Source organism: Strigops habroptila, chromosome 4, assembly GCF_004027225.2.
Source record: "Strigops habroptila isolate Jane chromosome 4, bStrHab1.2.pri, whole genome shotgun sequence".
NCBI lineage: Eukaryota > Metazoa > Chordata > Aves > Psittaciformes > Psittacidae > Strigops > Strigops habroptila.
Genome location: NC_046358.1, coordinates 60354593 through 60377749, shown reverse-complemented (window position 1 = coordinate 60377749; position 23157 = coordinate 60354593). Strand labels below are relative to the sequence as shown.

Below are 23157 nucleotides of genomic sequence, written 5' to 3'. Positions count from 1 at the left end.
GCAATCATCCTGCCGTACAGCATGGTCATAAAATCTTCCTCTGCCACGCTCCTCTTTCCTAATGATTGGACTGAACATCTGCTCTGGGAATACAACATGCAGATGATGCAGCTGGAATTGTGGGCGGCAGAATGGTTTCCTCAAGCCCAGGAGCATGTTGTTCTACCCTAGCTCATCTCTTGCCTCTTACACTGCTCCTCACCTCCATCCCTGCTTGCTGGGCGCGATTAAAGCATGACGGCAGAGCTGCCGCGTGGTGGAGGAGACACGTTTCACCTCCAGGCAAGGCTGGCGCTTCGTACAAGTCACACCAGTCTGTGGGCTCCTGAAGCAATACTGCTGACAGCCGGGAAGCATTTGCAGGCTTGGCTCGGCTCTGCTTTCCCAGATCTCTGCCAGCTCGCACTAGGGCTGGGTAAGCAATGAAGGTAGGGCATGTTGGAAGCAGGAGAGAAGTACATTTTCATTGCAGCCTGATATTTTCATTTCATAGCTAAAAGCTTGCCCTTGATGGAAAGCTTTGCTGCTGGTGCATTTCCCTTGGTACCCAAGGGGAATTCTGTCTGTGAAAGAAGGGAAGGTGCAAAACACTCCTACAGAACAGATTTTCTGCTTTGATTTTCACATGAGCAAAAATATCGCTGTGCAATTGCTATGACTGAGTATTGTGTCCAAACTTTTTTCTCTTATTTCTTATAAAAAGTCCATACTTTTGTTGAGGAGAAGTCTTTGTGCAGTATGGTATCTCCTCATACGGTTTTTCACACTGAATATTGCTTTGTTTAAACAGAATTCTAGTAGTAGGGGGACAAAAATATTGTTTGTGGTTGTCAAAAATAAATTAATAGCAGTTTTCAGATACCGTTTTCTAAGATCACTGAGAAGAAGGGTTTTTTTTGACAGGAGATGGTGCTTGTTTTTAATGACTGGCTGTTGTAGCTATTGATTACTACAAGTAAATAGGGGCTAGGATGTGAACAACCTCAGGTGCTGGTAAGAGATCTGTGTTTTAACACTCCAGGTCAGAATTTTGGTTTAGAAAGCCAATATTTAATTTGGGAAAAGTTACAACTGAAGCAAATGTGAGAATCAGTCTATTGCATTACTGTAAACTTTTCCCAGAATTGGTGCAAGGAAGGTGATATTAAGGAGGTCACAGACCAGGATTTATTTTGCTGATTTATTTACCATTGCTCTTTTGGAAAAGTGCAATCCCAAGGAGGCAGGGAGTTTTTGTAGGAGCAAGTAGTGATGGGACAAGGGGTAATGGCTTTAAACTGAGAGAGGGGAGATTTAGATTAGACATTAGGAAGACATCAGATTAGACATTAGGACACTAGGAGGGTGGTGAGGCCCTGGCAGAGGTTGCCCAGAGAAGCTGTGGCTGCCCCATCCCTGGCAGTGTTCAAGGCCAGGTTGGACGGGGCTTGGAGCAACCTGGCCTAGTGGGAGGTGTCCCTGCCCATGGCAGGGGGTTGGAACTGGGTGAGCTTTAAGGTCCCTTCCAACTCAAACCATTCTATAGTTCTCCAGCTCTCCACCATCCGTGCCTGCTGCAGTAGCTGTGGGTTGGGCACTGCCAAAAATGCATGTATTTAGCATGAAGTTACTGCTAAATGGGTTTTAGGATTATTGGAGATGGCGGTTAGTCGATAGCCTGAAGTGTGAAAGAATAACAAGTAATCCTGAGGCATGAGAATCTACTGGTGTATACAAGCAATGGCTCAGTGCACAATGCCTGTGGGATATAGTTCTCATTATGACTTTCATGATGATTTGAATTGATTGTCTTCTCCTTTCATGAGGTGTGTTCACCTGTTGATAGATGCAGAAGTGAAAATATTTTCCCATGACCACTCTTTTTCCATGATACAGTCTTGGTTTGCACAGTGTTTGATAAGGACCTGTTGATACCATCCTACCAGTTCTCAAGCAAAAAGTATGTACTTCAGTTTAAACTCCATGGGAATATAATTTTGCCTTTTGCATGCTGCATCCAGGAGGCTGAAATTATGGCAGAAGTTTGAAATAGATACTGATAGTCAGTGTCTTTTCATAAATGTAGAATCAAAGACAATTTGCTGCAGTGGAATGCCAGCATTGTATATTGGTTGCAGAACATTGTGTATATATGTATATTTCTTTTTTTTTTTTAAACCTTCAGTAACTCAAGAGCTTTACTTCATTAATGGACAAAACCAGAAATTTTCTAGTTGGTATAGAATGGAATGAACAAGAACAGGAGGACTAGAATTAAATAGTGGCTAAAGGACACTTTTTTCAGCGTTTTATCTTCTTTGCATTGTTTGAGCTTTCCTTTACTTTTTGTCAAAATGTGGTAACATCAATCCAATGTTGTTTTCACGTTTATATTGTCTCTTTGCTTGTAATCATTCTCATTAAACCAAAGTGTGAAGAACGGGGCAGACTGCGTGTGATTGCTGTTGACAGATTTTGCTATTTTAGAAAGCAAGAAAACATTGACTTGACTAATACCCCTTAAGGACTTGCATTTGCTAGGTGCTAGAAGAAATCCCATGTGAAGGCTTTGCATTCACTTTTCAGTATGGCCTTTCAGTTCAGAGGTGAAACAAGGTAGTTTGAGGTGTAACAGGTTGGGTAATGATGACTTCACAGAAACTTAAACTTCAGGCTGCCTAAGGCCTGATTTTGCAAGGTACATCATCTAGTTCTTAATTTCAAACGTATGTTTGCATCCATTCTAGTCGAGCAAAATACATGTCTTCGTCATTCCTACCTTCTGTTGAAGAGCTGCCTGGCTGTAGCAGAGAAGGAAAAGCCACCAAAACATAGTCTGAATCACAGTGTGCCTCCTAACATATGGCGGAACATGTAGAATATCAGAAATCAGTCATTTAGGTCTCTGGTCCCCCAGTGGCACATCAGCAGCCACAGTGCAAATCCAAATGCATTTAGTGCTGCAAACCTCTCCTGGTGGATCAGGTTCCTTGGTGGACTCTGCAGCCTCTTGTCCAGTCTGACCTTCTGGTGCAGCTTCATAAAGGCTGATTGGGCTTCCCTTTAGCCTGCTTATCTCTCGTTGCTGTAGGTAGCCCTGTGTCTGCCTACCTTTGCTTTTCTCCAAAATGCTAGTGTGCAAGTTAGCCTGTGTTAGGTGAAAGGTATGGGGACTTTTTGGTTGCTAGGAGGGCAGAGATCTGTTCTTTCACTCATCCTAGAGCCGCTCCTCTAAACCAATCTAAACCAAATTGCTTCTGGATTCTTTATTATTTCTTGCATTTCAGTGGAGGAAAGATTATAATGGCCCTTCTTCACCATGGCTTAATAAAGCTCTTAAAGAAAGGAAATATCTGTGGTTTGTTTGGGGGATTTTTGGTGGGGTTTATTTTTGTTTGTTTGTTTCTTGGTTTTTTTTTTTTTATGGAGTGAAAATGCTATGCTGAACATAATTCCAGCATGTTCCTGTTGAAGGCACACAGGAGCCTGAAGGAGTTAGTCCAATCATCTGCTTTGGCCTGCACATATGGATGATGGGTGGTGTGGCACAGGGGTATCACAAGAAAGAAACTTGGCTTTAAATAGGTGCAGCATGACCCACTTTCCTCTCTTGTGCTGTGTGGTGTTCTGCTGCCGGCTTCTGTTTGGGAGGGCTCATCCCCTCTGGTGCTGTTGGCTCTGGAACTGGTGACTGGAACTTATGTCCAGCCCATTTTATAACCATGTATCTCAAGGGTCTGCCGCTGCTTACTCTTCCATGTCATTACACTGGAGTTACTCATAAGGGCATGGAGGAGGATGGCATCCTCTGTGCCTCATACAGATGCACTGCAGTTGAAGGGCAGGGACTAGCTCTGTATTGTGCCTCTGTTTAGCATTGCAAGGGGACACAGCTTGGCGTGGTAGCAAGTGCCAGGGCTGAGTTTTGATGGATTATCTTGGCCAGGGGGAGGGAAAAAGAACCGCTTAAATTTTACTCTTGAGTGAATCTTAATCTTTAAATTAATAAGAATGTGAGATTTCCCATGGTACAATTTTAGAATAACTGTAATCACTTTAAGAAAACAAAGCCTAGGAACATTATGGTGTTGAATGTAAACTGGTGTTTGAAATGATGCGTTGTACATCTGCACATATCAAAAAAGGAGTTTAATTTCCTAATTTGTTTTGGATCTTGCCCCCTTTTCCTCATGTTCATCCCTGTTTTATTTTCTTCCTTTTGTGTCTATAATTGCATGCATTATTAGAACTGGCAAGATGAGCACCTCCAGATGCATCCTTCAGGAACACAGCCAATGCTGACTCTATTCCCATGGCAAACTGCATGCCAAGTCAGTGGTTGTTAAAATCTATACCGTTTCTACACTGCTTCTAAAGCCATCTCCTCACATAATATTTTGGTGTGGGATCACTGATGATAACCTCAGGAATTGTCCAAAGCTTAAGAAGGTGTCTTTTAGTATGTTAAACCATCCCAGTTATAAGTAGCATTTTGAAATAGTATGGTCTAGGAAGCTTTCCTTATTCTTGTCTGGCGATGTGAGCTGAGGGGTTTATAATCTGTCAAGTTGTACCTTTCACTCGGTTTTGTGCCTTTTTTTTGTTGTTTTTTTTTAAGCTTTTTTTGAATCTTTTTTCCCTTTGACTACAAGAGAAGTTCACTGATTTTACTATAAATAATGCATTTTGTGTTGTGATTTGTTGCCACAAGACAACTCCTTTTCCTTTTGGGAAAGAATACACTTATTTTACTTATTATTTCACAGGTACCAGGCAACAGCATATCAACGTTGCTTCTTCTACAGGATCTTTTCCTAATTGGAGATCTATACTATCACCAACACGGCCTTCCACAGAAGCTAAGGCTTCCTCAGTAGCTGATATTTCTATGGGACACACTTTGGAGAATGCAAACTTGCTTCAGATGATAAAAACAACACTGACTGGCACGCGTACCAGGACTGTGGATCAAACTTATCTGTTGCCCACCCTTTATCAAGGCAGTGGAAACAGCGCATCCCAGGAACCCACTGAAGTTTCAGCTGAGTCACCTCTGAGGTCATCACCTCAAGATGCAGATGAAGCAGCCGATGTATCAGGTTTGCCTCAACTTGGTATGTTTGCCACATTGTCCACTACACCATCAGTGACACGTTTGAGTACCGCTGTGCCATTTCAGCTAATACCATTAGAAACACCCTCCATTTCAAAAGAAAGCACAGCAGGATCAAACATGTTTGCTGCTGTTCCATCACCATCATACTCCTCACTGGTCATTCAGTCACCTCATACCATTAACTTTTCTAAACCAGCTGTCCTGCCCATCAAAGTACCTTTGTCTGCAGATCCTGAAGGTTTCTTCAACACAGATTCAGCCAGATCACAGGTTAGTGAAAGCAGAACTAGTCCTCTAAGCACGGTCACTGTAGTACATTCCAGTGTGGTGAATCACAGAAAGGGTCCGGAGTTGTTTACAGGTACCATGCCTTCCAACCTCTTTAGAGCAACAACAGTGTATTTCACAGAAATAGTGGGAAAAAGGTCTCCTTCAGAAAGGACCTCTTTTTTGTCTGTATACTCTGATATTCCAGTGTCAAAACCATATCAGTCTTCCCTGTCACTCACTTCCAGAAGCCTGTCATGGTTTCCTAATGAGAGTATATATAATGTATCTTCTACTGGAGTAAAACCAAACAGTCAGCCACTTAAGGCAGTGTTGGCTGACAGAAATAGTGATATCATTTCTCTGTCATCATCAGTTTTTCAGAATAAAGCAGAGCTTCCTACATCAGTCTTCCATTCTGTGGGTTTTCCACATCTAACAAGTCATCTTCAGACTTCCACAGCACTGACTAATGGCAGTACAGGCTTTGCCAGTGCACCTTCCATATCATCAGCTTCTGAGAGCCTGGCTGGGGTCTTCAGCTCAAGAGAGAGCACATCTTCCCTTTCACTGCGGAAACTGCTTATTCCAGATGCAAAGCATGCTGGCAATCCAGTGCAATCATTTAGAAGCGAAATAGATTTTCTTTTTAGAAATGCAACACATTCCTCTTCGACCAGCACAAGGTCTCCCTTTCTAACCAAGACAAATGGCACCTTTACTAGGACAGCACGCACAAACAGTCCTAGCGTGGCAGCAGCTGATGAGGATACTTTGCAAATCCCTCTGACTGTTCCCTCACAGCACTCAGTGGTGGCTCTGAATCAGACTCTTGCAGAAGACATGACTGATGCAGCTTATGAAGCAAATGGCCTGCGATTGCCAACTGCTTCTGCAAATGCTCTCCCAACTTTTGATGGCTTTCCTGTGGTAAGAACAGCTCAACAGCCTTTCACAAGACAGGTGACAGCAAAGATGTCCATGAACTTTAGTGGTAATAGTGTTCTGCCTTATGAATCTCAGGTTTCCAAAGTTTCTCCAGATATCCAAACCAGTAAACTCCCTAAAGGATCAAAGATACTAGGCACTGTTTTGGAAACAGCCATGACTAGTCCTGGTCTAGCCTCAGTGCTGTTAATTAATTCCACTACAAGCCCTCCAAAACCTGAACCTGCTATCACAAATACATCTGCTACTAATATCTTTGTGACTGCACATCTTCCACCTGGAGATGCAGAAAGTCCAGCTCTAACTGCAAATGAAGAAAGAAATATAAGAGTACCCACTCTTGTGACCGCACATGCAGAATATTCACCTCCAAGATCTTTAAATCATTTTACCTATGATCAAACTTCACGTTCAGTTGATAGAAAGCCAGTTGCTGCTGTCATGCCTCCAGCATGGTATGTGCTGCCATCACTGGTTTCCATGGCAACAGCGAGGGACAGCCACAGCTCAGGCTTTTCTGGCATTTTGAATGCAGACCCTGAAGGCAATTCAGATCTTGTCAGCTCTCCTGAAGCCGCAGCTTCAGCTTCTACGTGGACCGATACATCATTGCTGTCTTCAGCTGGCATTCGTATTCCTTTGGTAAAAACTTCAGTCAAAACAGCAGTAAGACAAGTTCCTCCAAGTACTTCTTCGCTAGAAACTGCGTATCATGCACCATACTCAGCAGTTTCAAGTCTGCAAAAGAAAATTAATACAAATAAGCAGCCACTCTTCTCCACCCCTTCAGCAAACTATACACATGCAAACTCTCAACAAAATACTTCAGATTCACCCTTTGTTGAGACTAAGTCGAATAGTTTTCCAGAATTTGATGTAGGTGCATTTGCACTGAAAACATTACCTGTTCAGTATTCAACCCTTGCTACCACTTTGACAGTGCCTGACCCCCTTCAGAAAAGGCATGGAAGCACAACTGGAAACACTGCTAATTTCTTCACTGTTGAAGATGTTCATATTGGTATACACTATGAAGCACCTGTCAATTTACATATGCCTTCTGTTAATGATACAGGGACTTTCCCTAGCTCTCTAGAGTCACAAACAACTGATGCTGGAAAAACTGCTCTACTGACAAAACCCTTAGGCACACCACCAACTTTGGCTTTTCAGCTCACTGACAACTTGACTCTTTCAGCCAGCAGTGAAAGCAGTGCCATCCACGGCACACTGTCAACTGAGTCCCCCCCACCTGCAACTAAGCCTTCCAGCTCAGTTCTCTTGCATAGTTTTATTACAGAAGAAGACATCAGTTCTGGAAGTTTGCCAGAGTTTGCAGACAACCAGTTACAGTCCTCTGGTTATTTGGTTATGGCTGATAAAATTCCAGCTACATTTAGCGTGGAGGAATGGGACACAAGTGCTGCAAGAAATAGTTTAGTTCCCAGTAATATATCTAATAAAGCTACCGAGGGCATCCCATTGCAAACCCCTACCACCAGTGCTCTGCAGTCAGTCATCATAACTTCTGTCCATGCATCACCAACACAACTAACTTCTTTTTTGTCAACAACCAACTCTACCCATTCTGTCATTACAGTGTTATCTGGAGTATCTTCCGGTGCAATACCTACAGTAGGAACTTCAGAAGCAAAACCACTAACAAGAAAATCATCTCCAGCTTCACCAGTGCCAGCTTCTTCCTTCTTTTCTCTAGGCACTGAAAACACACCTTTGCCATCTGTGATGGCTTTAAGCACACCGATGCTGACACTAACAAAAAATAACACTGCCACAAAATTGACATTGCATCTAAGCTCAGTAGGAACACATACAGATTTTCCTTTGGCAACAAGGAACACAACTGCCTCACCTGTGGACCTGACAGCTATGCTTATAACCCCTAAAAGCAGCATGGTCATAGCTCCCACACTTGTACCCACAGCACATGTACCAAGGCAGATAGAAACAACAGTAACTGACACCCAGAAGTTCCCAAGCTCAGAAATCAGCAAAACGTCAACCCCGTATCCACTGACAATTACAGCAGCTTTGACATCTATTACAGCATCAGCGAAAACAACTAGGCTTCCCCCTACTCCAGTGGGAAACACCTCTGCTCCTCCTGAAAGCACAGCCCTCGCGTTCGCTAACATGACAGCAGCTCCTCCCCTCGAGTGCCGGCTCTCCTGGAACGTTATGGTGAAAACAGGTACGGGGGAAGCACTGAATTTCCTGAAGTTGCTCACTTGTCTGTGAGGGGCAACTGGTGACAAGTGGGAAAGACACTTAAGTGTCAAAGAGTTTGGGGATATTAGTGGTTAATCTGGGGACAAGGCTGCTGCACTGACAAGCTAGGCCAAAAAAGCAGGGCTGCTAGATAGGAATGGCATTGGCTTTATCTGTGGCTTGGATTTTACAATGAACATGTCAAATGAAGTAGTGAGATCAGGTGCTCTGAAGTTCAGTGGGTCACTGCAGGGATCTAGCAGTGTGGAGGGACATGATGATTTGGTCTCTGCTTTGCAGTAAGGAGTCTGTCTCACTGAAGAAAACAGTGCAATAACCTGCTTCAGTCTTTGGCCCTGTTCACATATGAACGCCTAATTCTGTTTTTATATGAATCCTATCCTTAAAGATTCATTTGAAAGTAATGTTTCACCTTGAATTGTACACTTCAAAATGGGAGGAATTCGAGCTTTCTCCGTGAACAGTGCTTCTCCTGGCTCTAGCTGTTTTTTCATAGACAGCTTTTCCTTAGCTACAAGAACTCGAAACTAAAGGGGTCTGGAGCAGTCCCTTGCCCAGGCTTCCCATGGACTCCTTATGGTAGCACGGCACAGCACCAGAAGATGCATGTCTTGGAGATCTTGGCAAAGAAGAAGAGCTACATAAAGGTTTATGAGCTTATATAGATCTGAATGATCAGACAATGGAATAAGCAGCTTTTGGACCTAATGCGTGTTTAGTAGCTGCTAAATATCTGCATCAGTAGCATGATGAGTACAACTATTTCTAAAGATACAAGTAGCTGGTATGTGGTATATGATTGAAAGTACTTAAGTACAGCTATAAAACTCTCTCTGCAAATTATAAGAGAAAAAGAAAAACCTGGTGATAGCGTTAATAAATAAAGTGTACAGACACTGCCTAAATAGGCAGTAATTGTAGCAGTGGAGTAACAAATCTCGTTGCTTATTTAAAGAGTGTGGCCATGGAAGTATGAAGCATGGACACTTAATGCAGACCTGCCTGTGCAGCACCAGCTCAGTCCCCTGGGAATGCTGCACCAGTCTGTCCACAGGCAGTTGAGTACCAGCATACCTCACTCAGAAAGGCAGCATGGCAAATGTTTACTGTTGTTTCTAAAGATATTGCATTTGTTAGACCTCACTCTGGAAACAGTGGGCTACTGCCGTGGGATGAACAGGGAAGGCAGGGACACTGCTGAGACCCTGCAGTTCTTGTTGCCTTTGGAGCTGCTGCAAATCCTAGCTGCTTTGATGATCTGCATCCAGCTAGGGCCCAATGTAAAACAATTTTAAAAAGCAAGTAGTAGCCTGGTAATGTCTCAAGCCAGCACATGGCTTTTATTGTTCCACAGTTCTGTTTCTGAACACAAGGAGGATGCTGATCAGCAATTCTTTCAAAGAGAGTGTGAGAAGAGGACTCAACCAGGTGCTGAGACAAGCTTTCAACCAAAATGTCAGTGCTCAGGTAAGCATGCTTGGCTTGCCTGCATGATCACATGGAAACAGCTCTCCCTCCAAGAGAATCCCAGCTGGCTGCAGCTCCAGTGGTGTCTCTGGATTCAAGAAGCCTCTTAGAGGGGAGCACTGAGGTTTTCCCATGGCAAGTAGGCATAGGTGGCACCCATTCTGGGCTGCCAAAATATAAGGACTGCTCCAAAGCTTTTACTGCTTTATCTGATGAAGTAGAAGGGAGAAATACAAATTTCTTTTTGGTATGCTGTGGGAAATGACCACTGACAGCAGTTTCCTCCTCCCCCTGCAGCTCGGGACTAGTGCTTCTGTGTTCGGCTTGGATCAATTGCCAGAGCAGGGCTGGTAAATGGGATGTCACTGCTGTCAGTCTGCTCCCTAGTTTGAAAACTAGGGAGTTTGCTGACAAGTTTGCACTTGTCAAGTACAAAACAGTACTTGACAAGTGCAATTCCTCACGGATGAAAATCCTGAGCTGGGAGCTAGCATGTTTGATTGAATATAAATGAGGGAGATATGTCCATCTCTGCAGCTAAACTGCATGAGCCTCTGCGTTGCTGTGTGAAAGAGCAGGCTCAGGTGCGTTGCTGGGGCACTTTGCTCTGCAATATAGGTTCACGTGCACTTAGGCAGGGCTTTGTGCAGAGTCCAAGACTGTTAGGAGTTAACAAGCCAATGGGAAAGAAAAAAAGTGTTTTTGCTCAAAATAGAGGGCATCAGACTGACTTTTGTCCCCATGCTCTATTGCTGCAAGTCTGGGTGATGTTGGCTTGGGAACTGTATATTCCCGAGCCTCAGCAGCAGCAAAAGCTGTCAGCTTTCTTGTAAACCTGAGAGAAGCTTTCTTGTAAACCTGTAAACAGAGGAAACCAGCTAAAAATTAGTGTGGTGGACCAGTTCCAGGACTTAAACTTTAGGCAAAATACAGAATTTTCAGGTAAAATTCCTATTTTGGCTCACAGCATGTTCATTCTTGTGGGTTGTCATTTCTACTTACATAGGTGATAGCTTAACCATCTGGGACAATATAGGAAAACGGTATAGAAGAGACAGTTGAGGTTGAAGAATCGAATATTGGAAACTTGTCTTTCAAAAATCTGTCTCCAAACCTGCAGTGACAGACACATGCACAGTCAGTGAACTTCAGGTGTGAAGTAGGAGCTGGAAGTTCTCTGTGTTTTTACATTCATAAGTACAATGTCCCTGTACCTACACGTGAATGAAGCTCCAGCCTAAATCGGAGATATGTGAGCTGTTCTAACCAGCTATTCTGCACCACTTCAGAGCACATGCTGTATGGGTTGGGTCTAAAGCTCTCTGGGCAGGCCTGCTAATGCCATGTCTGGTATGACGCTAACTGATCCTGTGGGGTTTACTGGGGATTACAGCATAAAAAACCTGCAAGGGAACTGTATTAAGGATGGGAAGTCCCATCAAATAGTGGTTGAACTGCAGATAAACTAGAAAAAAACATCTTTCCCCGTGTGTTTTAGGTTGAAATCCTGGAGCAAGCGAATAACCTAACAGTTGGTTACTACGTTACCCAGGGGAGACTGGTTTTTGTGCCAGCGGCTGTAATTGAAAGGCTTCTTGCATATGGTGTTAGCAACGCCACAGCAGACATGAAGCAGCATGTGCCACATCTGCAGTCTGTGGTGGCCCTGGCCTTGCCCTGGAAGCCCCTTCCAGCCTACCACTTCCAGCTGAAGACAGGTGAGCCAGAGCCTGTGTGTATGTTAATTGTTCAGAGCACAGGGACAGTTCTCCTCCCCTTTGCCATCTTGCCTCAGCCCCTGCAGCAACACAGTAGCAGGACAAGCTCTGCTTTGGGTTCACGTGTTGATGTTCCCAGCACAAACAGGATGGCCGATGTGTGCATCTCTGTCCTTTGTGGTGCTGCTGTCACCTCTGTTGGCACTCTTGTTGTCACCTGCGGTGAAATGGAAGGGCGTCAGGGCTGTCATACCATGATCTTGACTAAGAGCTGGCATTTGATTAAATGGACTTAACTGCACAATCTGTCAATTAACCTGTGTGTTTCTTTTGAGGAAGATCAGATGAGAAACATGACTCTATGATATTATATATACATGTTGTTCTGGCTGGACCTGTTGGATTTGATCAAGGTCCCAGCGGTCTGAGCCACAGTTGCTGTTTAACCCCTCCATGCTGTAGAGAGAGCAGTTGCCGTGCAGCAGAACAATGTAAGCTACAAGAGGGCAGTGTGCTGTAAAACAATGCATTCAGTTGTAAAAAGATTTCTTACGAGTCTGCTTACATGCTTATATGCACATACTTATTGCAGTTGCCTAGATAAGGACATTTTTTTAGCACAAACAGAATGAGAATCAATATTATGATTGATTCTGTCTCACAAGAGTAAATGACCTTCAAAATTTAAGAGTATAACTTGTGTTTTTGAATTATTTCACTTACTGCCTACACTGAGTAAGTATATGTACAGCACATATACACATGGTTTTTTTACCATCTTATATATCACTGCAGAAACAATCTCCATTCGTCTGTGGACAGGATCAGCTCTAATATTTCAATTCTTACATTTAAGAATTGTCTTAACTGCGGGTAGTTTAGTGCAGTGCTTGAATGACATAAACTGATCTTGCGTGACATTATTTTCACCTGCTTAATTTGTAAAGTGATCATTTTGCTGTCAGGCATTGCAGGAGTTACACAACCAAGAATATTTTGTCCTCATGATAAAATGTTGTTGCTTTTTCAGAGCTGCAGTTTGTGAGTCAAACAGACAATATACAGTCATGCAAATTTGTTCAGACCATGGAGCAACGATTACAGAGAGCATTTCAGGATGCTGAGAGAAAGGTCTTAAACACCAGCAGCAACTTAACAGTTCAGGTACAGCGTTGTGTGCTTTGCCAGTGCCTGGTGCCAAACTCTCTGTGTTATACTTTGCTATGTGTATGCTTGTGTTTCAACATAACGCCTTTGATGGTAGCCATTATGGAAATATAAGTTTATGCTTTCATCTGAACTAAGATTGTTTTATGTATTGCAGAAAAATGCATAAATGCATGATTTATAGAAGATGGTTACTGTTATTTTCTTGAATTTGAATTTTACTGTTAAATAATTTAAGTGAAATTCAAATAAAAATAAATATATATTAAAATATTATTCCAAATTTATATTTTTACTGGTTATGTTATTCTGACACATTAGTTGCTTTCAGTGAGGCTGTTCAGGTATAAAGATAGTGACATGTGTAGCTTTTTGTAAGATCTGAACTAATGGAATATATTTCTTTCTTCTTTTATTTTGGTGTGCATTCCAGTTCCATAATTGCAGACCCAAATTCACTATGAAGGGCCTGATTTTTGCATACCTTTATATGTATAGTGGGCCAACATCGTTATGCTCTTTAATTCTGAAGTATGGCACAGAAATTATTCTCTGGGTGATATTATGATACATATTTGAATTATGATAAAACTCTGTATATGTACTTGTGCTCCCCAGAATAGTTTGCCAGAGCTTACCAGAGGGAGAAAATTGGTCATCAGAACTCTGCTTAGTTACTTTGGTACTGTTTCTTGTGAGCTTATGTTCAAACTGGAGGAGCTCAGAGAGGCAGAAAAGCGCATGATAAGAGGTAACCCTCTGCAGTAGGTAAAGTGGTTATTGAGCTTTTCAATAGCTGGAGCCGTGATGCTGAGTGGCACTTCATGGTCGCTTATCTGCTCATGGCAGAAGTGGCAGATCTCACAAAGCACCCAGGCAGTTTTGGAAAGAGCCCTAGAAGATGGCACTGGTGTGGGTTTTGTGGGTATCCTAAGTATCCAACTTAGGAAGTGATAGGATGGTGGTCTTGGAAGCAAGTCCTGACTGCTGTTTCTGCCTGTTGCTGTCCTCCTCTAGCTCTGCATGTGCTGAAGTAGGAATTGAAGTATCCCACAAGTAAAGTTTTACAGAGTCATGTTGAGTGAGCTGTACCTAATCCATTGTTCAAGTTAACATTTCCCCAATTTGTTTGCACTGGTTTGGTTGGGATTTTTTTTGTGTGGGGTTTGTTTTGGTTTTTTTTCAACTGAGCTGAAACATGGCTCAGTTTAATGGCTCAGAAATAACACATTATTTCTTTACCTTTATTTCAGATTTTGAACACCTCCAATGTCTCCCAAGCTGTCACTCTGTTTTATGTAGTGAACAATCAAAGCACAACTCTAAATGGCACTATTTCTAGCAACCTTCTTAATCAGCTCTCAGCTGAGCTAGTGGGTTTCTACCTAACCTACCCACCTCTCACCATTGCAGAGTGTAAGTATGCACTTCCCAGCACATAGCTTCTCAAGATTAGGTTTTTGCTTTGAAAGCACTATAAGCTTTGTTGTCAAGCTCACAGATTGTAGGTGGTTTTGATGACTGCTTTTAAGTTATTAAAAAGAAAAAAACAACATGGGGGGAGGATTCAGTGTTTGGGGGGGGGGGTCTGGGTTCAGTGTTTACTTTGGCTGCTGGAAACACTGGCAGATAATTAAGAAAAACACATATATGCTGTCATTAATTAAAAAAATTGGATGTGCCAGGTTCCAAACAAAATAAAATTATAGTTTTATATAAAACAAAACACAGAATGTTCCTAGTTCTCCATTTTTCAGAGACTTAGCAGAGCACATGAAGTTCATCTTCAGCATAGCCCTTTGCTTTGGTGAAAGGCTCAGCTCAGCCCTTGAGCTTGCCCTAGCGGTAGGGCTGTGTACCACACTCTGGGTGTGTGTTTGGATAGTGGGTGAGCTCCGTCTTAAGCTTCTCCATTTAAAAAGCTGTTGGTGTATTTGCTGAACTTTGTCCTCAGTTTAAAATGTGGTCTAAGCACTTTAGCATCAGTAATTTCCTTGCATTTCAAATGTTATGGAGAGTTGGAGGTACAGAGAGCTAGAGAAAGTTGTGCGTCTGGACAGCCTGTATGGCATAGATGCTCTGTGGCTCTGCATGCTAATCCCTCTAAGATAAATAAAGGGACAGCATATTTGATTATAGGCATTTCTGTTTAATTTGGTCATTAAACTTGGTGTGTGAAATTAAGCTCATTGCAGAGATGTTATCATCTGTTCACTGGAGGAGATCATGTTCACTGGATGTGAGAGGAGACAGGGACATGCAGGGTACGTCAGTGCATGGTAATGGACTCTAATTAAGGAAGTGTGGATTTCGTCTGATCTCACTGTGTGTAAATCTGCACAAGATGCTTGTGAAATTTGAAATACTGTGTTCTAATATCAGCAAAGAACTGGTTGAGTTTCTGATAGCTATCAATCAGACTCACTGATAAGGATAAACTGCTGATGGAGTAGTTTGTAATTTCTCATGTCATAAATATTGAAATAATCGGGAACATAAGAGTAGAGCCAAATATGTCTTTATGGTCAGAACACTGAACTGTGCAGATTCATAGCTTTAGGTGAAATTATTAAGGTGCTTTTTCATTTTCTGATTCTAAGAAAAAGCAGAACCAGGCTGCTGGAAAATGAGCTCTGGGGAAAACACAAGTTACGTTTTTTGTCAATCCCTTTTATTTGCAAACAGCCCCAAAGCAGTGTTAATTATCTTGTGCAATTCTTCATCAGTTACTTGCACAATGAGCTGTCTGTGGGGCAACTGCTCACTTTCTGGTGGAATCACAGCTAACTCTGGTGATTGTGCAAATCCTTGGAAAAGAATGAGCGTATATTGTTCTTGAAGCGTTACTTATCTAAATCAGATATATGCAAACAGTTGGTGAAACTTCCCGGTGATGAATTCTTGCACTGCATTGATGCACTTTGGAATCAGACTTTCCGGGCTAAGTCTTTTCGTCAACTCTTTCCAAGGGCAAGGAGAGGCTGTTGACAAAGGGTGTGCTTGGGGACCTTGGAAGGGATGTAGACCATTCATCATCAGACAGGCTCCTTCCTTTTTGTGGCTAGTGGGTGAGCCTGTCTGAAGAGTGTCCTGCGTGCAGGACTTGTCTTTATGGGGCATCCAGGAGCACAAGGAGAAAGCCTAAGGAAGTTTTGGTGATGCCTGCACTTAGTTCAAGTGTTTGCCCTCCAAAAGAGGCCTGTTACATAGGAAAAGGATTATGGTGCTTCTCTATTGTATTCTCTCGCCTTGTTATTTCCCTTATTATTATCATTGGTGGTAGCAGTAGTGGTTTTGTATTATACCTTAGTTACTGGGCTGTTGTTATCTCAACCTGTGGGAGTTACATTCTTTCGATTCTGCTCCCCATCCCTCTGGGAGAGGGGGAGAAGACAGGAGGGAGTGAGCGAGCGGCTGCGTGGTTCTGAGTTATCGGCTGGCTTAAACCATGGCATCCTCGCATATGATGAAGTGACCTGATAAAGTCATCAGCTCCTTTAACAGCTAGTGGCTTATATTTCATTTTGGAATTCTTGGTTTTATTGCTGGTGCAGCAAATACTGCAAACTCATGAACTTAATGCCATGTAGTGTTTATGGCTTCAGACTGATAGCACGTCTTGTGAAAATATTTTACTTCTAAAAGTGTTTGATGCTCATTCACGTGGCAGTGTAGTTGTTTCAGTTTATCAAACAAATACTGTGTCTGCTCTCAAAGCGTGTTATTTACCAGCAGACTCCGTTGGCTCCTCCAGAGCCTTTGCAGTCTGTCATGGAAATGCACAGCTTGGGACACGCTGTGAAATCCCTCCTCAAAAGCACTCGCTGTGCATAATCAGACCCTTGACGATGGTTACTATTGCAAGCCACTTTGGAGTCTAAAAATCAAGGTAACTCAATAGCAGTGTCTCAACATGCAAAGCTTGGATATTTTCTGTATTAAGTTCCAAGTGTTAATGCTTTCTGTGTTGCATAGATCTATTGAAAAAATGCTGAGCTGTATAATGAATTAGCAGCATGTTGAACTTTTCAGCCTAATGTACTTGGGAAATGAAAAAGCTAACAAAAGGCATCAAAACAACAAGCATCAGTTTCTGGCAGACACAAACACGTATGGTATTAGTACCTTCAGTGGTGCAGAGTGAGAGGCTAAGAGTACCACACTCTAAGGGGTGCTCACAGTTTCGTTAGTCTCACAGCATTCCTGTGGAACTGCACTCAGTGATTGGTGGAATGTGATCCTGGTTATTTTAATACTATTTTAGGTTAAAATTGTGGTCTGCATTAAGTAAGGATTGAATCACAGAATCATCATAGATTCTCGTTTGTCCCAGGAGATTACTCATAGAGAGAAAGCAGTGTATAACATAAGCATATGTATGTTATCTATCATTTTTAGTAATGGGCAATCCTGGGCTTTGCCCTAGATGATGTACAAGCCAATAATTTGGCAACATAAGATGTTCTACTTTGTACTGCAGTGCTTGCTTATACTTCATGTCCTTTTCAGACAAGAGAAATTGTAATCCTGAAAATTATGCCTCTATATCTCCTTCTGGGCCATAGTTCAATTTTATTTATCACTGTCTGGTTAACCACTTTTGGGACATATAATGTGTAGGATGTTTGAATATTATAACATAATTTCAACTTTTATTTTTAAAGCTTTGGAATATCCAAACCTTGATGTCTCAGAGTCAACTAGAGACTACTGGGTGATAACAGGTAATTTTTAATCTCCTTCCCTCCTCCATGCACTTCAGATAACAGTAATTTTTAGTGCTCATTTATGTAAACACACTGGTGCAGTAATTTTACATAGAAATAAGTGGCTGCCCACTGAACCTACCTGCTGCATTCAACTGGGCAAAGGCATTTGCAGTTACTCTGAGGCATTGTAACATCTTGAACAGAGACTTCTCCTGTGTCTAACACCCATCTCAGAATTTATGCCACTTAGCTTTAAGCACTTCTGAGAGCAGCATTATCTTCTCAGAGTTTTAAAACACAGATGGGGTTTTTTGTTTTTCCTGGAACCTGGATTTAAATCTGAAATCAAGAGGCTTGTAGACATAACCCAGTGAGAAAGGTGATCTGTTAAACTGAGGAAATCTGTTACAATTTGCTGACTGTCTAGGTCCGGGAATTTTTGCATCTTTCACTGAAGCATTAAGCACATAACTTTCTGTTGTTGGAAAAGAAGGTGCAGAGAATGCTATTAGGCTTCAAAATACTTGTTTTGTCACAGTCATTTCACTAGTATCATATTCTTACTCACAACTGTTTTGACTTTAGAAGCAATAAGCGGGCAAGAAAGAGACCCTTTCCCCTAGGCATCTGTGAGTGAGTAGATACCAAAGCCTTTCTAATCAGTGTGTCTGTACCTGGAATTGTTTAATGCTCAGGAGAGCAAGAAAAAGGAGCCTGACATAAAACAGATTCAATTCTACACTGTCTTTCCAAAAGCCGGTGTGATTTGGTACCAGTTCTATCTATTCATAATCTTGAGAGAAAAAATCAGTTTATTCAGAGGTGATGATCCTCTGAAGGGAGTGGTAAAGCTCCTCCCCATTTGGACCCCATGAACCCAATACTGCATTTGTTGCATTTCTTGCTGCAATGGGCTATTATTGATACTACAGTGAAAACACTGTTTAAAAAAAAAATAATGGTGGTCCCAAAGGATTTTTTAAGTAATATTAAAAAAATCATACATATGTATGTATTAAATTAGCATGTCATGTCACTTTTTTGAACTTCATGTAAATTTTAAATTCATTTGTACTTAGGAAATGTTTATTTGGCTTTCAGTACTTTCAAATATACGTTTTGTTTCAAACTGAGTTGTACAAAATCTTGACTTCAGTCTTCAAAAGTGCTGGATGAAAAGCTGTTCAGTTAACAGGAGAATCTAGCAATAAGCACAAAACCAGGCAGCTCTCGAACAGGTTTTTACCTACTTTTACATTGAAGACCATAGATTAGGTGCTTCCTGCAGCCATTTTGGTAAACTGAGGGCTGAAGACAGTTTTTGGAGTGTTTTATTCTCTGAGATCATTGACATTGTCTGAGAAGAACAGTGCAGGGTCTGAAACAGAAGCACATTATATCCCCATCGGGAATTGCTGAGGGGCTGTAACAGTGTCCAACTATTCTTCTTCTAGTTAGCACATCCCTGTCTCAAACTATCCTGCAGCCCACGTGTTACTTCATTTGTCCATGAAAGATGTGCTGATGTGATTTTCCCCTGTTCCCACAGTTATTCAAGGGGTTGATATTGCACTGCTGGGACTGAATAATCAGAGCTTTGCAAGACTGATGGAGCAGCGGTTGGCTCCTCTGTTTATGATGTCCCATCAGCAAGGAAGACGTTTCAAACGTGCCACTACTGTGGGCAGTTATACCGTGCAGGTGGGCAATACGACATCGGTGGCTCCTAGATATATGTGGAAAAAAGGGCTGAAGGTCTTTGTTTGCATGTGTCCTGCCTCAGTTTGTAGGGAAAAAGTAAATAAATTTAACTGGGTTGAGATTTCCTGTCTTTTCTCATGAACTTCAAAGCAGCAAGTGCAAAATGATTGGCATTGCTAATGGGTTTCTTCTTCTGCAGTCACCCATGTTTGCATGCTTCTCATCTTGTAGAAATTGTCATTAGTTAATAAGTGTTAATAAATATTTTCTCTCTGCTTGCTCTGAGGATTGGTACAAAATGCATATTTTAGCATAAAGTCTCATATTCACCATAATGAAGAGTTCCAGGCTTTTTTCATAAACAAGTTTCCCAGGTCTTCCTTGCCCAGGAAAGGAAGCTAATAAAGCTAGAATTTCTTTTCTCTTTTTGTTAAAAAAAAAAAACCCCAAAAAAAAGTATGAAGCAGTCTTTTTACAGGGTTAGTCATCAAATCATGTGGCCACAGATCACATTATGAAGTATAGATTCCAGTCCTAATTAATTATCTTTCTCTTATTTAGCAAAATTTCCCATTCAGTATTTTGAAATGATTCGTATTTTTTTCTCACTGATTTAGCTGATTGGTGCTAGTTATGGGGGATTCAAAGAGGATCTGTCTTCAAAACATGCATAACAAGTTATTGCCTTCTTTTTTTTAATTACATGATGTTTTTCAAGAATTGCTTGTTGTGAGATAAAAACCCAAATTACTACTTCTCTAGTTTACCCACAACTGTGTGTTTTCCCACTGAAAGAATTTAAAGAAGGAACATGTTTTTACTTGCCAAAAGTGTGAACCTTTGTAAAATTTTCCATGAAAACACGACTTATTTTAGTGTGTAACATGGTGGAGAAGAATCACAAAACTCCTTTTTCCTCTCATCATTAGAGGTGTTTGACACTTGCTCTACTCTCAGGACAGATAGAGGTATGATATAAAAATTCTGCAGAATAAAATGAGAAAAAGCATGGTTCTCTTTGTTGTCAGCCTGACATAAAAAATAAGGAGTATAGAAGTAGAAAGTGAGGGAATTTTTCAACTGCAATATGCCAGTGAAGTATAATTTTCAATATTAGGACAGGTTTTAAGAATTCCCTCTTTACAGAGGACTGTAATGTCCAAACATTTGATCCTTTCCTCCTTTTTACAGCATGCTTTTCTTAGTGCAGGGTTTTACTTTAGGATTATGTTTAAAAATGTTGAAGGTGGCAGTCAGACCTCACTAATCTTAATAGCCTGGGCTACGAAGGGGGGAAGCTCTGACCCTGCGAGAATATTTGCATGGAGCTTATACTTACATGGGATCTTGAAGGTGTTCTCTGTGTGCACTGCCTTCAAGTAGCTCCTGACAGGTTTTGCAGTGGTAGAGTACACACACAGTTTATTTCTCTTTCCATGTCATTTCATTTTCTTCTCTCCCCCCCCCCCCGACAGATGGTAAAAATCCAACGTATTCCAGGACCCAAGGAGCCAGCTGAGCTGACATACTATACCTTATACAACGGGAAACCTTTGCTGGGGACTGCAGCTGCCAAAATTCTGAGTACTGTTGACTCTCAGCGCATGGCCTTGACACTGGGTTATGTTATTCAAGTTCAAGCTGATCGTAAGAATTCTCTTAAAAATCTCTGGTTTGGTCCTTTATTTCTTCTATTTTTTTTTTTCCTTTGTAAAAACAGCAGGGTATGTGTAGGGAGCCTCCACTGATCACACAGAGAAATTTCAGCTGCACCTTTCTGAGCAGCTGCTCTTCCTGTGCAAGACAGATTAATCTTCTATCTTAGCAAATCAAAGCTATATACCAACTGTTATTTAGCTGATGACTGTAAACTACCGTACAACTCATACACACATGCAGTCCTGTGAACTGAACAACTTTATGGAACTGTAAAGTCAGAACTAATTCTGATGCTTTCTGACGAAACCATGACACTACATGCTAACGACTGCTGGGGCTAAAAGTGTTATTCAAATAACTTGGCCCAGAGTAAAATGTGGGGGCTATCAATATGTCCTTTATTTCTGACTTGTTCAAAATTATGTAGATTATTTCTGTCTCAAAGGGATTTTTTTTGTAAGTTATCATTTTCTCCAAGAACTTTGATAAGTGCACCACCTGGTTGTTACAGATCTTCTCTAGACACAAATCAGGAAAGTGAAGTTGAACAGAACTACTTGTTTCTGGTTCAAGGTTTCAGATTCAAGATATGGTAGCATCATTCAGAATAATGTGGCCAATAAAGTAATCCGCTCCTGAAAAGTAAAGTGTTTTCGAATTTCTCTTTTAAGACTTGCATCAGTTACTGAGTGGTTGTGGGCACAAGTGTTAGGGCTTTTTTAAAACTTTTTTTGGATATTCCCTTATAGTTGTCAGTTGTAAATCTGTGGTGGAGTTTGGAGGTGTTTTTGTGCAATAACAGCTAAATGTATGAAACGATGCCTTTAGCTAATGAACATCTCTGCTTTGCCATGGTATTATTTATTAAAATGATATTTTATAATTTATTAAAATTCTGTAGTAGGCTTCTGTACTGGGTCTCCTTCCTGGCGAAACAGTATATAAAATGGGACACCCTGGTGCTATTATTTCTGCCTGAAGGAGCAGTGGTATTGAATTAATTACATGTAATGGTGATAAGAAAAAAAAGCACCACTGTAATAAGTAATTGACATATCCATAAGCATACAATTGAGTTAAAAGACCAAAGTATGATATAATTTCTAGAGAATGAACTATATATTGTATCTGATCCTTGATTTGATCATGGTCATTACTGACTTTAATTGGGTGGAAACTGGTGATCTCCATTCCTGCTTCCATAAAGTTGGGCATTTGTATTCTACATTACTTTGTTTTCTGGAAGAATATTTCTTGAATGTGATTTTCAATAAAGCAGTTATAGATAATACATAGCAGTTTCCTAGCTCTTTGTGCAGTTTTTTGATTTATATGGATATTTAGATAATTATGATATCTGCTGCTCATTACCTAACTTTGTATTTCCATGGTCTGTTAAAACAGCCTGGGTCATCTGTAGATTTTCATACAAGTGAAATATGCATAGAATACTGTAAGAAGAGAATATACAGAAATTGAAATTATGACCGCAGGTAACTGAGATTCTGAGGCTAGAGTATATGGAATGTAGGAGGTAGTTCTGTCTTTATTCTTTATTATGGAAAAAAAGTTTCTTTCATTTTGGATACAGTATTTGTAGTCAGTCTTTGTATACCCAAAGAAAACACTTTATGTGGGCTTCATTTTTACTCATTATAATTTCTATTATAGCAGAATGAAAAGTTCTGTACCGAAATGTAGTAGGAAAAGACATCTACCCTCAGGAGCTTGTAGTCTGGTTAGAGAACACAAAAAATAACAGAAATTGTGGATGTTCCCATTTTATAAGTGAGGGGCAGAGTTACAGCAGAAGGAAAGGCTTACTTCAAAATCCACTGAAGTTTTATTGAGTTGAATGCACTGTGGATTGACTTACCCAAGGTCACATTGGAGGCTTGTAACTGAATTAAAGATGTAAACCAGGATTCCTAAATATCTGTCCTATTAGCCATAAGGTCATAATTTCCTCTGAGTAAGTATAATTCCCTAGAAAGAATAAGTATAATTTTTCAACAATTGTTTGCTACTCCCACTGCAGCAGCCTATAATTGAAGTTACTGTTATCTGATAAAATTCAGATGCGATTTCGTTCCCCACAGCTCTCTCATCCCCAAACTAAGTGTCAAAGTCAGTAATTTAGAATTATGCAAATCCATTGAAAAGTGAACTTTGAAGG

At 41.1% G+C, this 23157-nt stretch overlaps 1 protein-coding gene across 4 annotated transcripts in view; it reads left to right on the top strand.

The window, feature by feature from the left end:
• Positions 1-23157, top strand: part of KIAA1549L (KIAA1549 like) — a 121540-nt gene that overhangs the window by 48038 nt on the left and 50345 nt on the right. Inside the window, exons 2-10 of one of the 4 annotated variants that reach the window (XM_030483796.1) lie at positions 4746-5078; positions 7911-8522; positions 9915-10027; positions 11526-11745; positions 12776-12909; positions 14166-14328; positions 17577-17636; positions 19171-19322; positions 20798-20969. In XM_030483796.1, coding sequence (XP_030339656.1) covers positions 4746-5078; positions 7911-8522; positions 9915-10027; positions 11526-11745; positions 12776-12909; positions 14166-14328; positions 17577-17636; positions 19171-19322; positions 20798-20969 — 1959 coding nt within the window. Of the gene's footprint in view, positions 1-4745; positions 5094-7910; positions 8523-9914; positions 10028-11525; positions 11746-12775; positions 12910-14165; positions 14329-17576; positions 17637-19170; positions 19323-20797; positions 20970-23157 lie in introns of all 4 variants that reach the window. The other 3 variants (XM_030483795.1, XM_030483797.1, XM_030483798.1) reach the window with 3 other exon arrangements.